Source organism: Tasmannia lanceolata, unplaced genomic scaffold (assembly GCF_043159265.1).
Source record: "Tasmannia lanceolata isolate RefF3 unplaced genomic scaffold, GAP_Taslan_0.1 ptg000012l, whole genome shotgun sequence".
Lineage (NCBI taxonomy): Eukaryota > Viridiplantae > Streptophyta > Magnoliopsida > Canellales > Winteraceae > Tasmannia > Tasmannia lanceolata.
This window is the reverse complement of record NW_027518689.1, coordinates 17,825,580-17,841,698: the sequence shown is the minus strand read 5'-3', so window position 1 is coordinate 17,841,698 and position 16,119 is coordinate 17,825,580. Positions and strand designations below refer to the sequence as shown.

General features: G+C 40.8%; 1 protein-coding gene across 1 annotated transcript; it reads left to right on the top strand.

The window, feature by feature from the left end:
- The first annotated feature begins 11,197 nt into the window (after positions 1-11,197).
- On the top strand, positions 11,198-15,666 carry LOC143887665 (vicilin Cor a 11.0101-like). Its single transcript, XM_077391783.1, has 7 exons — positions 11,198-11,501; positions 12,351-13,154; positions 13,266-13,462; positions 14,065-14,145; positions 14,249-14,524; positions 14,836-15,139; positions 15,322-15,666. The coding sequence occupies exons 1-7, from the start codon at positions 11,288-11,290 to the stop codon at positions 15,492-15,494; spliced, it is 2,049 nt and encodes a 682-aa protein (XP_077247898.1). The 5' UTR covers positions 11,198-11,287; the 3' UTR covers positions 15,495-15,666.
- The last annotated feature ends 453 nt before the right edge of the window (positions 15,667-16,119 follow it).

Sequence of the window (16,119 nt, the reverse complement as noted above, 5' to 3'; positions counted from 1 at the left end):
CCTATAAATACCCTCTCATCCCACCATCCAAATGAGGAGAAGGAAGAAGAGAAGAAAAAAAAGAACCCCTCTCTTAGAAAACTCATCCCTCTCCCTCATCTCTTCAAGGGATCGGCCATCCTTGCCGGATCGGGTGATTTTATACGTTGGGTGATATATATCAAAAGCGGTCATTATCAAGCAAGGAATCATCTTCAAGGAATTAACATCAAAGAAAAATCAAACACAAAGTGGGTTTTCAAAGAGGTAGGCATTTATTTCAATTTTATGTAGGGTCTGTTTTCATGCATATCTTTTACTTTAAAAGAAAAACCATGTTAGGAAGCATCTAGGATCAATCTTTACTCATATTCTTCTTGATGGTAGACTTTGAAGTTATACATGTTTCCCTCTTCTCTTAACCCATCTGATCTTCATTTTTATTTTTCCCTAATGGTTCACACCCTGGTTCCCCCTGGTTAGCCTCTGGTTAGCTCCTGGTTGCACCCAGGTTCGATACTGGTTGCACCCTGGTTCCCTGCTGGTTCGCACCTGGTTCGCACTCTGGTTCCCTACTAATTCGCACCCTGGTTCGCACCCTGGCCAGCCCCTGGTTGTACTCTGGTTCGTACCCTGGTTCACACCCTGGTTCCCCCTGGTTAGCCTCTGGTTAGACCCTGGTTGCACCCAGGTTCGTTGCTGGTTGCACCCAGGTTCGATACTGGTTCGCACCCTGGTTCCCTGCTGGTTCGCACTCTGGTTAGACCCTGGTTGCACCCAGGTTCGCTGCTGGTTGCACCCAGGTTCCCTGCTGGTTGCACCCTGGTTCCCCTGCTGGTTCGCACCCTGGTTCCCTGCTGGTTCGCACCCTGGTGCACCCTGGTCCGCACCCTGGTTTGTACCCTGCTTCCTCCTGGTTAGACCATGGCTAGTCTCGGGTTTGCTCCTAACTTAGACCCAACTCACTAAACCCCATACCCATAAGCCTTAAACCCTATAACCGAGTCACATCAACCCAAGCCATACCTTTGTCCACTCACTGAGGCACACCATTTATCCATAAATCTGGTTACATTAAATCTAACCCAGCCAGGCCACCTGCAGCTTAAGTCAAATCGCCCCAATACAATCCAACCAAGTGGGATCCCAACCCAGCTCAACTGAGTCAACTCTAGCCAACCTCCCTAGTCGAGTTGACCCAACTCTCTAGTCGAGTATGCTCAACCTCTTTAACCGATTGGACTCTCCCCTTAGTTGACTCAATCCAATTCCTTAATCAACCCATCCCAATGCAACCGAGTCGCATTCGACCAAGTGGCGGCCTTCCATGTCACAACCGAGTCATTCCCCTATTCTACTAATGCCCGTTTACACCTAATAGAACTTCCTCCCTTTTGCCTAACCAAGTCATATCCCAACACAATCTGAGTCGCATGTCTGAATCCATTTGGCCGAATCTCATAAGCCCGCCCATTTTGAATTCCCAAAATTCAAACCCTTGATGATTCCTATATGCTCAATTCTTTGATGCAAATTCCCAATTCCAAAATCCCATTGATAAATCAATGTTTCTGAATCTCAAGTCCAATGCTCAAATACAAACCCGATTCCTGATCCAAATACCAATTCTGTTTTCCAAAATCCAAGTAACCTCCCCAGCGGAACTACGTGTGGCTTGATCCCCATCGCGGGGTACGTAGGCAATTTGGCACTCCCAAGTTCAGTCGCACCTTTCTCTATCTTTCTCATTCCCTCACACTATTTCATCATCTCTTCCATCCTTTTTTTCACTAACCTCGAGAATTTAAATCGATTTGTCTTGTGTCTTTCGGAACCGTTGGATCACGGTTTCCGTCTTAAGAACCATTAGAGCCCACTTTAGGAACACTGGTGTCGTGTCGTGTCCTAAGTTTTAGGGAGTCCTAGAGTTAGGAGTCCAGCCTCATCACGGACGTTTGCTATGTATAGCAACCGTGCCATAGGCCTAGTTACACTAGTCACCCGATCTTTCCCTAGGACAAGCCTAGTAAACTAGGATGTAGGCTAACCTGCATTAGTCTAAGGGACAACTTGCATTTAGATAAGAATCATATAGCATCTTCGATGAAATCCTAAGATAATAAAATCCTCAACTTGAATTAAATAACTTCTCCTAAAACTGTTGAAACAGTCAATCCCGTCTAGGTCGGTGTCTTAGTTGAGTTAGGCATATGTAACTTAGCTTAGGTGCACCGAACTACGTCGACTCTGATCCCAGTGAGGCTTGGGTACGTAGGCAGCTTGGATGTCTGACGGCATACCACCCGCGAGTCGGCACCACAACAAATTGTGGTGTTTTGTATATTAATTTTCTTGTAAATGCTTAATCAAATCACTTAGGATTTTCCATGAAATTAGAATTCTAGGAGAACTTTCACTTAGAATGAATCCAGACAAATTAATAAATCAAGATACACATCTAGGATTCACATTAAAATTAGATCATAGGATGCATGTCACTTAGTTCGCACATTAACATAGAGTTGAATGAGCCATTTAAAATAAATTTAAAAGAATTAGCTTTTGGAATCGAAGACCGATTATCGGGCAGGAATGGTGCATGTGGCGGATAACTCCCCATACCTTCCATTCTCGTAACCAGGTAGCGAGTCTAGATTTCTGGTTAATTACGGGTCCTAGATCCCACATCTAGGTGGCGACTCTGTCAGTCTCTTTCGTGTGGAATTCGGATTGCCTTAGTGATCCCAAGTTCACAGGAAAGATTAATTCAAATCAACATTAAAATGCACACGCCAATCGCGTGGGTACGAGAGACCAAGAGAGAGAGCGCGGCGGCTCGCGCCCCACCCCTCTCGCGGGATCGGGTCCCACAGATCTACTCCTCGAATGTTCGCGCACGTTCTACACACCGCAAATCCACAAGTTGAATCGATGGATTCCGATTCTTTTTGCACAATTTGAGATGGAATAACTTTTATTCCAGCAAGTAACGAATACAAATCATTCCTTTAGGTTGAGAGAAACATTTTTTCTTTTGAAGCCTTTCCCTAATTCTATCAAATATAACTAGTTTTCCTAGAGAAAGAGTGTAGAGAGAAAAACTAGTGAGAAACTAGAAGAGAGAGAAAGAGTGCAATTAAAAATTCTCAAAATGGGAGAGAAAATTCAAATTTTTTTAGAGTTAGGAGACATCCAAAAACTTTCAAGAGGGTGTCTATATATAGATGAGAGTGGTTGTAGATGGTTTGGATTTGTTTCCCTACAAAATCTCGCATAAATCATATCCTATGTTGAGTATCACATGAAGTAGGATCAAAAGGACCAATAGAACGCTCTTGCCATGAGAGTGGTTGTCATCTTCTAACTTTAGGAGATGTTTTCTCCTATTTAATCTCTAAAAAGGATGATCCTAATTTGTAGGAAACAAATCCCTACTTTTTAGGCTACAATGTCTCAATCCCTACAAAGTAGGAATTCAAAATTCATCTTATGCCAAAAGTATCCCCAAGGGGTTAACAAATTAATTTGAATTCCCCAAAGGGGAATCCAAAACGAATTGGGAGTGAGGGTGGTCGGCCAAGCATGGGGAAGTACCACATGGCCGAATTACACAGGATAATTCACCACCCTTTTCGTATTGTCAACTGCAAACAAGATAAATCACTCCCCTTCTGCATTACTCTCACTTATTAATGTAATTAATGTACTAAATCACATCCAATGGGAATGAAAAAGGCTCCAATGGATTTCTAAAATCCTTTTAAATATTTCCAATGGCTCTTCTCTATCGGATCATATCTGTAAGTGCTTATAAATAAAATGCAGGACCCTCATTTATAAGAATGTACTCGGGTCATTCGGGTTATGAGTGGGATCATTGCAGGGATCCGACGGTTGATCCTGCAGAACCCAATTGTGGGCTCCACTGCGATCTCACTCCATAGTTATAACTACAATCGCATTGAGTCAGTGGTCTCCATCGAGACGTAACGCTGAAGATGACTGTCATATCATCTTACCCCGAACCACATCTAGTATGTGCAAGTCCCTTCTCTGATTTACATCCATCGAGTTGAGTCCTACGAGGGTGGGCACCTCTTACCCCCTGGGTCCCACTCATGGCATACCATTCAGGTGAAGCGGTGTAAGCCTCGCAAATGCATTTGCAAAACTATTAAAACTTCTTAATGTTTCAAAACTTTTTTTATAAACCTTTTATCAATTCCACCCGGCCCAGTATTTTAATAAGCGTACCGCTCTGACTGAAATTGCAAATGTCTTCCCTAAAGTTTAGGGCGGAGAATTCTGTGTTGGGTATCCCTATTGATCTAGAGGGTATGCCATAGGATCCAGTACTATCCGAATGTGGCTCTAAACAAGAACCACTATAAGATAGACTAAAACCCTAAAATGGGCCCACAGACCAATATGACCCCTCATGTCAAAGGACATGTAAAGGGTCTTGTCTGGTAGAACAACCTTATAATCTCCTGTCAACGAGTTGTTCCAATGTGATCCTGTTCAGTGCGTGATCCAATTGTCTCACCCACTCTTCTTGCTTAAAGTCTACTACCAAGATGACCGAGATAACTCATCTCACGACACGTGCATGTAGGCAAGGATGGCGCTTGTTGTATACAGGAAGAGATGTCCAATCTTAGCCCAACCAGGAACTAATAAGGTCCACAAAGAACCAAAATGTCATATCTCCTTGCTCTCTTGGATCTGTGAATCCTTGAGCATGGCATTCCTACTTTGCTACCTAAGGACGAATATGTGTCACTAGTTAAGCACATCACACACGTTCAAATATTCAATACCCATAATATGTCATGAAATGAAACTTTATTGATACTTTAATTAATAGGAAATACAAAATGCACTAACTTTTAGGGCACTAACTCTAACACCTGCTTCCCCAAGAATGGTGTTTCCCCATCTCTACAAACACACACACACACACACACACACACACACATATATATATAGTGTAAATTCAAAACTAGTCGTTTTTGGGGCAAATAGATATTTCCCTCAACATTCCCAAAACTAGCCGTTATAACTCCAACGGATAATTTCTCTGACCACGACAGTTGACTGGGCTCGAGCAGTCGGCTGGCCCAAAGGGTCTGGTGGCTATATATAAAAGAATCATATAGCCGCTCCAATCGACTGGAGGGTCCAGTCGGCTGGCCCAAACCTGGAACAAACTTTGTTTTTCAAACAGATCCTTAGTGGTAGTCGACTGGAGGGGTCCAATCGACTGGCCCACAATAAAAACCACATCTGTTGGAAAACAGATCAAATGGGCAGTTGGCTGGAGGTGTCCGATCGGCTGGCCCTGCCAATTTAGCACATTTTAAGCTAAATGATATTTGGTCTATGGGGTGTGTTCTCTAGGTCATGTCCCACTTAGCTTATCATGTTTAGGGACTCTTTTAACCTATGTTTAGTGCCTTAAACAACCTCAAACAAGAATGGACAATTACAATCTAATTTTGACTTGAACACAACTTAATCTTCACTTTATCTTCAAGACTTCAAGTCCACCATGCTTCTTTGATCTCCTAGTTTTGGGGAACACCAAAATCACTCCACGCTAGCTTCAATGCCTTGATCCAATCTTCCTTGATTGCACACTAATGAGATCTACAACTTAGACACCAAAAAGTACATTAGTGACACAAAATCACTTGTGTATGGAATCATCAAAACATGAAGGTAATGCCAAGGTGGGAACCATTGGGCTTACAGATCCTGTCACCACAGATCCTTTCTCGGAATCGTATCCTGTCACACCACGGATCCCTTTCCTCCAAGAATCAATCAAATCCCGTCACCACGGATCCTTTCTCAGAATCGGATCCCATCACCACAAATCCTTTCTCGGAATCAGATCCTATCACAACAGATCCCTTTCCTCCAAGAACCAATCGGATCCCGTCACCACGGATCCTTTCTCGGAATCGGATCCTGTCACCAGGGATCCTCTCCTCCTTCAAAAATCATCAATCGGATCCCGTTACCACGGATCCTTTTTCGGAATGGGATCTCATCATCACATATCCCTTTCCCCAAAGAATTAATCGGATCAAGGCACCGCGGATCCTTTTCGTCCAAAATCTGAATCTGAATCCATCACCACAGATCCTTTTTCATCCAAAATCTAGGTCGGACCCTTTTTCATCTTTTTCATCCTCCGTATAATCCTTTAAGTGCCATATAAACCACAAATACTATTACATAATCTGAATCACGACACCTTTCCAAAAAAAAATTATCTGAATCATGACTCGGTTACAAATGATCTATAACTACATATGCCAAAAGAATGAAATTACACACATCATATATTAATATCGATGGATCGATTCATTAGATAGACATTTAAGGAGAAGTTATGATAACCTTCTGAAGGAGTAGCAGTTTAAAACTTTAAATGAGTTCATGCATTTGATTGTTCTAGGTAGGTACTACAAAAGCAACCATAAAGCCACCTAGCTATGCATTGCTAGGCTTTACTTCTTTGTTCTTTCTTTAACAGTTCTCACAGGACGTTTAACCTTTCCCTTCCTCCTTTGCTATTGGTTTTCTGAGTGTGGAGAGAGCATCTCCCTCCCAAAGCTGACTTGTAAAAGTTGGGTTCCACTTTTGTACAAACAACCATCGTTAGGATAGATTAGAATTTATTTTTTTTTGTTGTCATTCTTGATTTTCGATCCAATAGCAGCACACTTTTTAAGAAGCTTCTGTTGGATCAAATATCAAGGTATATGTATGAGATTTTATATGGTGTATAGTTGTATATTCTTTGATGATATTTGTAGTCCTCGTTAATTTATATTTTAGTCTTAATGAAGCTAAAATCAACATTCATATAGGATGCAATCAAGCCAGCAGGCTAAAATAAAGTGGTAAATCATTAGACAATATAAAAGTTGACACTGGAGTGCTAACAGAGATCATCTAATCTACTATAGAGAGAAGAATCTCATATGGTGAACGTTGCAGGGGCAATTACAAAAACTGAAAATTTTGATATACTAATTTGGGAAGTTTCTCATATTTTATAGCTGGATGTTCTTAGAGCATATGAGATGTGACATCAGCTTTCACGTTGGAAGCACCAACCAATGGTACTGGACATAGCATTTCTAGCAGCCCTGCACGTGGGATTGGCAAGGAATAGGAATTAAAGGAATATTAGTAATGGAGGTTGGCCAATGAGAAAAAGCTTGCAAGCTAAAGCTCATGTGTGGACCTATATGTATAGCTTCATAAGCTCTATGTCCAGTAGCCTTGCACTTGGGTGAGTCAAGAACTGATGTAGTCAAATTTATTTATTTTTGTTGAAAGGATGTAGTCAAATTTTCATTAACCGATGCAAAATAAAGGAGCTTATGGTTGACATGACAAGGCAAAGCTCAAACTTGGATGATAAAGTATGATTAGTACCTCATAAGTTGCATTCCAGAGCTGCCACAAAAGCTTCCAAACCAAAGGGATGTTAAAAGTGATATCCAATCAGTAAATTCGAACAACATTCATCCTTTACTGCCTTGATGCTTCCAAACCAAAGGGGTGTTCTAATGTGACAGATTGTGTGTGAAAACAGTCAATAGACTCAATACAAGGAAAATATAACACAAAGAACATGTCCATGATCATCTATCAAAAAGTTTATGGTCGTTTGCTTCCCCCACCACAACACCATTTATTTTCTTCTTTTATATTAGTCACCAAGGAAGATCAACACCTTTTGACAAGAATTTAAAGGACTACCAAGGAAATTAATAGCAAGAAAAATCCGAACTAAATCAGTTAAATGCTAACAGTACGAACCATTTTACACACCAAATCTACAAGAAACAAGGGAAATAAATGAAAGGGACCTACCATCAGTCACACTAGTTAAAACATCCCAATCTATTGTAACTAAAAGAGAAGGTGAAATATATATGTAAGCACGTGATTTCAAATCACTCTTTTAAAAGCAAAACCCACAATGCCCTTCATCTTCCTATTATTTACAGCCATGACCCCTTCCACTTTAAGTATCCAAATGACCATAAAATTTTTCTAATTTACGAACATATGCCATTAGCCCTAAAGACATGTTTTTTCCCTCTTTCCCAAACCCATTCTCTTATCCATTGGAAAACCAGCTCATCTCCTTCCTAATCAAGCACGAAATCCTTCCCTCCATAGCCAAATCCACTCAAAATCCCAAAAGTTGACCGTTAGCATCCCATTTCCATAAAAAAAATCCAAAATTTCCCTCTCATGAACCTTCCACAAATGCCCAAATCCATTTCAAATCTTAATTTTCCACCCAAACCTTCGTTTGCCCACGAAAATCCTCCCAACCAACTCATTTGACACTGATTTCATTCCGAAATTCACCCAAAAGACCTATCAAATTAGATCTCAAAAAAACCCTAATTGATCCCTCAAAAATGGTGTTTTTTCCCTCATATTTACCTATAAATAGCCTACTCTACAGCCCTCAAAGGCACAAAAATACAAGGCAAAGCATCACATAAAGTCTTCAAGCTCTCAAACACTTTCACCTTCTTCTTCAAGCTTTCTACATTTTACTCTCTTTCTGCATTGTTCTCTACTTTCTGCACATTTGTTTTCACCAGGGCAGCGGCTTTGACGCCGTCTCAAAGGCCTTTGAACATCCTCATAAAGATGTCACACGATTTCCTCCGCTTCTTCATCCCGGATACAACATACGAGGTTCAAGGGTAGTCTCTGCCAACAGGGAAGAACTGAACCCGTTTACTCTATGTTATTCCTTATCACATTGCATAATCCTTGATGTTGTACACTTGTTAAGCTTGTTGTTTGAATCCTTTTATCAGCCTAATAAGACAATATAGGATACATTTTCAATAGCCCTTATTAAGGACCTGTTATCCTCTTCATTTTGCTATAGATTTCAATTTGTTCAATAACCCAAGATAAGATATCACAAACAACTAACAACCCACAACACTAAGGCAAAGTAGTAGAGAGAAGAAGCGAAAAATTGAGAAATATCAATAGAAATAAAACTACAAAAAAAGACAACTGCAACATTAAAATGAGGAATGCCATGACATAGATGAATATAACATTAACATGACACTTTTGAAAACAATTGTAAAATTTACCAAGGCAGAATAGATGAATACAAAAATAGCTTCTGTTCACAAGATATTAGGATGAGAATACAATTTTTTAAAGCTGCTTCTAAGGTCTAATTTACATGAGGAATGCCAAAAATACAGAAGCAAAATGATACAACCTCAAGACTCATGTTTCCAAGGGAAGAACAACAATCACAATATTCAGAAAAAAATATGTTAAGAAAATCTGCTCTTTCCTAGTTAGGAAGTAATTTTGAAAAGGTAATTAATCAATAATAAAACACAAATTAGCATTTCAATAGATCTTATAGAAAATCAGAGTATCTACTTATCATTCACAATCCATCCACCGAAGAAAAAAAGTTCATTTTCTCTTCTAAAAGGAGAAGAATGTACCAGAAATAAGACCCTAGGCATAAAACCCAATACCACCGCAATCCCGAGAAAATCACAAAGGAAGAGAAAGAGAAAGCAGAGAAATGCAAAAATCTGAACAAAAATCAGACTCGAACTGACCAAATACCTCAAGCCCCAATTTCTCCTTCACCGAAATATCTCTTCCACAGATGTTGAAAACTGTCGAACTTTGAGAGAATAGAAATAAAAGCTTTAGCCAAAAGGGAAGAGAGGACTTCTCGAGAAGAATAAGAAGAGGTGTTTTATGATGGAGAAGAAGAAGATGGGTCTGGAAGAGAGAGTCTGGGTATCATTGAGAGTGAGAGGGAGAGAGATTGGGCATGGTGAAGAGATGGTTCGGTGAAGGAGAAATTGGGGCTGTTGGCACAAGAGGAAGACCAAACTGCAAGAACTTCATTCCCTTGGCTATTTCAGAGAGAGAGAGAGAGAGAGAGACGAAGGCTTCTCCACCATCGTTTCCTTCCAATCCAAAAACCCTAAAGTCCCATTTAAAAAAAAACCCTAATGTAGAGGAATATAGTTCGGATGAGAAAGAGAGGGAAAGAGAGAGAGGTTTTGATAAAATAAAAGAAGCGGAAAGAGTGAGCGCGCGACTAAACTTAAGTGATTTCCATATGGACAATACAAAACGCATATCCCTACGGATTTGTTATTTAGCAGTAGGCAAATGTACAAATTTCCCTACAGACGAATATTAATATCTGTGGGTAAAACCATATCGTAGGCATAGATAAGTGGCTTTACCTACGGATTACTATACAAACCATAGGTAAAAGTTTTAACCCTATGCAAAATTGTGCAACCGTAGGGAAATAGTGTATATCCGTATGGATTAAGGATCCATAGGTAAAACTAAGCTTATCCCTACACACATAATTTTAGTCGGTAGGGAAAGCCTAGTTTTCTTGTAGTGAGAGACGGTTTTGAAGCGGTTAAAAGGTGAAAAGAGGGTGAAGGGGTGAATTTATCGCGTCCCCTTCCCAAAAGGCTTTCAGCAGTGTATTAAAAAAGAAATGCCAAGCTGATTCGGTCCACTATCAAAATATGGTAGTGCCAATATCAGTAAAAAATAGTCACACTGACGTTATTTAATACTCCTATTTTTTTTAAAAGTACGGTATGACCAACATCATCATCGGATGATCCAAACGTAAATTGGTTGGGGTTGGGCCCCAAAATTCATTTCCATAGGATGATCCTAACCCTCACATCGATACAAGTTTCCATGATATACAGTCCCTACGTAGATCGAGGGTTAGGATCATCCAATGCAAATGGATTTTGGGGCACAACTTATTTAAGTTGTGGCTCAAGAAATGGACGGTTTGGATCATCCTATGATATTAGCCGTACAAAACATTTTTAAAAAATACGGTTTTATACGACTACACATAATTTTACAAACACAATAGAGCATGTCCATCACATAAACCAACCGACATGCCACGTAGGCGTTTTGTTTGCAAGTGTTTGCTGTCCGTATGACACGATGCGGAAATCTGGACGCGGCGACGCGTCCGACTAGCCTTGTGAGAACCAAGCTAACCCTACACACGTTGAACAACATTCAATGCTTTTGCATGCAAACCCTAATCGCCACACGTAGAAGATTTCTATACCTTTGCCCTCATTCGAGCTATGGCCTATAAATTGAAGTGCTCTCTCCATCTTCTCTTCATCCAAAACAGAAACCCACTATCTACTGTCATTATTATTGTACTAGAAAGCTTCATTCCTTTGTTTTCAGCTTTAGCTCGATGGGGAGACCACCCACGCTAGTTCCTTTTCTTTTACTCACCCTCTTTCTTCTCTCTGCTACTTTAGCTCTCTCTTATCAGGGAGAAGACCCACGGCAGCAGTACGAGCAGTGCAAGCAGCAATGCCAACAACAACAATACGGAGAGCAGCAGAGAGAATGCGAGCGACAATGCGAGAAGGAATATAAAGAACAGAGAGAACAAGAAGAAATAGGTGACGTTGGATATTTTCAAAATATTTTATTTTTAAATATAGAAAAATGAGTTTTTCAAAAATAGAAACTTTTTTGGGAAATGGAATTTGCTATATATCACTTCCCTTCCTCTTATCATTTGAAAGGGTGCCTTCGTGTCTTTTTATTTTCTAATAAAAGGAAGGCTTATGATCTTATTTTAGAGATTTTATATTAGTCTTTTAGGGACCGGAGTTTTTACCCTCTCAGTGTTTTGGATAAACACACCTCTTTGTCTTTCCTCTTTTTTTTCTCTGACCACTGGGAAGGCGTACAGGTTACTTTTGAACTTGGGTGTAGCCCTTTATCACATTGTATCTTTTAAAGTATAAAAGATTAAATAATGCCTTCTCCAACAGCTTAAGCTTTTGAAGAAGTTGGTAAGTTAACACGGTATTAGTGCCAAAGGTCCAAGTACGTTCAAACCTCCCGGACAGTCAAAATCCACAATCCACATGCGATGGTCAGCCCAAAAGTGGAGCCACATGTGCCACGTGTAGGCCAACCCAAAGAAAGATGGGCCACACGTGACGGGGAGTGTTAAAGTATAACAGATTAAATAACGCCTTTCTCTGAGAAGTTGGTATGTCAATAGTATCTTCAAGACATTTTTTATTTTTTTTATTTTTTTGGTAGTCACCCTCATAACTGAGGAAATTAAAGTCTTTAGGAGAATTTCCTCAAAGTCTTCAAGAGAAAGCTTTAATTAGCTTGCCTTGACTAACTCTCATTTTTATACCCCTTTCTATTGTCTCTGTGTTTTTTAATTCGGTTATCTACGTCTCCATCTCCACTGTTTGATCATTCATTGTACTAACTTCTCCCAACAGAAGGAGGAATTGATCCACGCCAGCAGTACGAGCAGTGCCAGCGACAATGCCAAGAACAGCAACATGGTGAGCGCCAGCAGAGAGAATGCGAACGAAAATGCGAGGAAGAATATAGAGAACAAAGAGAAAGAGGTCGAGCCAAGAAATTGAATGGAGAGGATACACGGCAACAGTACGAGCAGTGCCAGCGGCAATGCCAACAACAACACCGCGGAAAGCGCCAAGAAAGAGAATGCGAGCGACAATGCGAGGAAGATTATAGACAACAGACAGAACGAGGTCAAGGCGGTGAGTTGAACAGAGAAGATCGCCGCCAGCAGTACGAGCAGTGCCAAAAGCAATGCCAACAACAACACCGTGGTGAGCGCCAGCAAAGAGAATGCGAGAGACAATGCAAGGAAGAATATAGAGAACAGAGAGAACGAGGCCAAGGTGGCGAGTGGAACAGAGAAGATCCCCGCCAGCAGTTCGAGCAGTGCAAAAGGCAATGCCAACAGCAAGAACATAGGCAGCAGAGAAGATGTGAACAACAATGTGAAGAAGAATATAGAGAATCGAGAGGCCGTGAAGCAAACCCAACAGGCCAAGAAGAAATAAACCCTTACTTCTTTGGCCAAGAGAGATTCACGTCAAGAATTAGTACCCAACATGGAAACGTTAGGGTTCTTGAGAGGTTCTCCAGGATGTCGGATGACCTTCTACGCGGAATCGAGAATTACCGTGTGGCCATCCTCGAGGCTAACCCTAAAGCCTTCATATTACCCAACCATTGGGACGCGGAGGCAGTTCTCTATGTTGCTCAGGGTAATTTAATTTCCCCCCACTTCCTTTTGATTTTTTTACTTTTTTCCTGTTCTTTTCTAACACAGTTCGGTGTTCTAATTATTACCTTCAATGTAAAAAAATGGATTTCAGGAAGGGCTACGATCAATTTGATTCGCCAAGAGGGCAAGGAGTCTCACAACCCACGTAGAGAGTCCCACAATCTAAAGCAAGGAGATATCTTTAGGGTTCCTGCAGGCACAACTGTTTATTTAGTAAACAGAGACAACAACGAGAAGCTATATATTGTAAAAGTCCTCCAACCCGTCTTCACTCCCGGCCAATACGAGGTAAAAAACATGCTTTCTATAAATCTTACTTAGCTGATGGCTGTTAAATGTGGGAAGATGACATGGATAGTATTGAAGTATAAATTAGTGGAAGCATAAATGATTAAATACGCCCACTCTATTAGCTTAAGCTTTTAGAGTTATTCATGGCATGAGAGCCCTAGATTCAAAACCCAGGAACTCCTTGATATTAAAAGTGCACCAAAAGAGGGGTCACATGTGCCATGTGTTTGCCAACCCAAAAAAGAGGGGCCACACAGGAGGGTGAGGGGTTGTGTTGAACTATAAATGAATAAAGAGGGGTTGTGTTGAACTATAAATGAATAAAGAGGAATGCTAGACTTGGGGCGCCTTTTCATCCCACTTTTGCAAGGGCAACTCTGAGTCGAGTATTTATTTTCATCCCACTTTTGCAAGGGCAACTCTGAGTTGAGTATTTATTTTTATTTTTTTGTGGGTAAAAAAATAGAAGATACAAAATTATATAACATTATATAATTTATATAATTATATAACACCAACTGTCATAGCTTGAGCTTTTAGAGTAATTGATTGTTTCACAAGTATATCTAACAATATGCCTTGAAATTGTTGTATTGCAGCCTTTCTTTGGAGTGGGTGGTGAAAACCCAGAATCATTTTACCGTAGCTTCAGTGATGAGCTCCTCCAAGCAGCCTTCAATGTCTCTCCTTCCTTCCTATTCTTCACATTCTCCTACTGTAATTTTCTAATTTGTAAGATGGTCTAGTTCTTACATGCTTTTCTTTTATCTTATTTATCATTAGGCCCCGAAAGAGAAATTGCAGAGGGTGTTCGGACAACAGAGGGAGGGAGCGATCATAAGGGCAACAGATGAGCAGATAAAAGAAATGAGCCGAGGAGCTTCTTCTTCCAAGGGAGGTCGCTGGCCTTTTGGTGAGCCGTCGAGTGGGCCTTACAACTTGTTGAACAAGCGCCCTTCCTATTCAAACGATCATGGAAAATTGTATGAGGTCGATGCCAACGACTACCAGCCACTTCGAGACGTTGACATTTCGGTTTCCTTTGCAAACATCACCCGTGTAAGTCTACCATAATAGGTTAAATAACACCAACACTAACAGCTTAAGCTTTTGGAGTAATGGTTGTGCCACGTGGTATATATCTGAGATATTGCCTCAGGGCAGGTCCTGGGTTCAAAACCCAGAACTCCTTGATATTGAAAATCCAAGTGTGAAACCATCTCAAAAGAGGGGCCACATGTGAGGGAGAATGTTGAAGTATAAATGATTAAATAAGACCAACACTAACAGCTTAAGGTATGTGAATAATGTGTTGTTTCACACAACAGTGTCAATATATTTGATGAAGTTGGGCTGATTTAATTATTCAGGGATCGATGACTGCACCATACTACGATTCGAAATCGACAAAAATTTCTATAGTTTTGGAAGGGAACGGCAACTACGAGATGGTGTGTCCTCACCTCTCCTCCTCAGGCCGCAGAAGAGAAGAAGAAGAAGGCCAGCAGGAGGGCCCAGTAAGTTATCAGAAAGTTACTGGTCGTTTATCTCCTGGGGTGGTTTTCGTAGATCCAGCCGGCCACCCCACCATGGCCGTTGCTTCCGGTGACCAGAACCTTCAGATTGTCTGCTTTGAGATCAATGCCAAAAACAACCAGAGATATTACCTCGCAGGTATACATGGTTAAAAATCACACTTTCTAATGAAATGTTCAAGAAATTGATGCAGCTTTCAGAAATTTGGGCAGTAAGAAAAACCCTACAACATCGGTTCTCTATACAGTCTGAATTAGTATGTCTTTCTATATATCTCCCTCATATTTGTTTTGTTTATTGGGTTTTATTTGTGTTTTCAGGGCAAAACAACATCTTAAACGAGTTGGAGAGAGAAGCAAAGGAGTTGTCCTTCAAGGCTCCTGCGAAAGAGGTGGAAGAGATCCTCAATGCTCAGAAGGAGGCTGCCTTCCTTCCTGGGCCGCAGCAACGCCAAGAAAAAGAGAGGGGAGAAGGAGGTCGTGCTGATCTTTGAAGAAATCGAGACCGAAGCAACAACGGGAGGAGCGAGTCATGGTAGCTAACTGAGGATCTATGTAGTTTTGCTGAGTTATATATGTACATACGTGTGTACGTGCTAAGTACAGCACTACTTAAAATAAGAGCTACCATGGGAAATAAAAGAAGTGACTTTTCGTACTAGACAAGCGTGTTGGATTTGGCTCTCCTCTTGTCTAATTTCTCAATTAAATTAGCAGTGGTCATCTTTAAATAGAAATTGAGAAGTGGTTGGTATTGCCACATGTCTTTGCAGATATCATATGTGGCTTTTTACATGAAAACGTAAAACACTAAAACGTTAAATTCACCCGTTATATCCGGTTAGCATTCTTCAAAGAAAAGCTCTCTCTCACACACAGACACAAAAATGCTTGCCCTAGTCAATTCCACTTTGCTAAATCGAGGAGAGGAAAAAGGCACTTAATTGCAAATCGACCACTCAATTCTCTGCGAAATCGAGGAGAGCAGCAAGCTCCTTTATTATTATATAAATTATTAGCCGGTTGGTGAAACTTTCGTAGAGCCATGTATTGTAAGTGTGTATTGTAAGTGATCCGAACCTGCCCGGAGCGAGGGGGTCCTGCCCGGAGATGTGAACC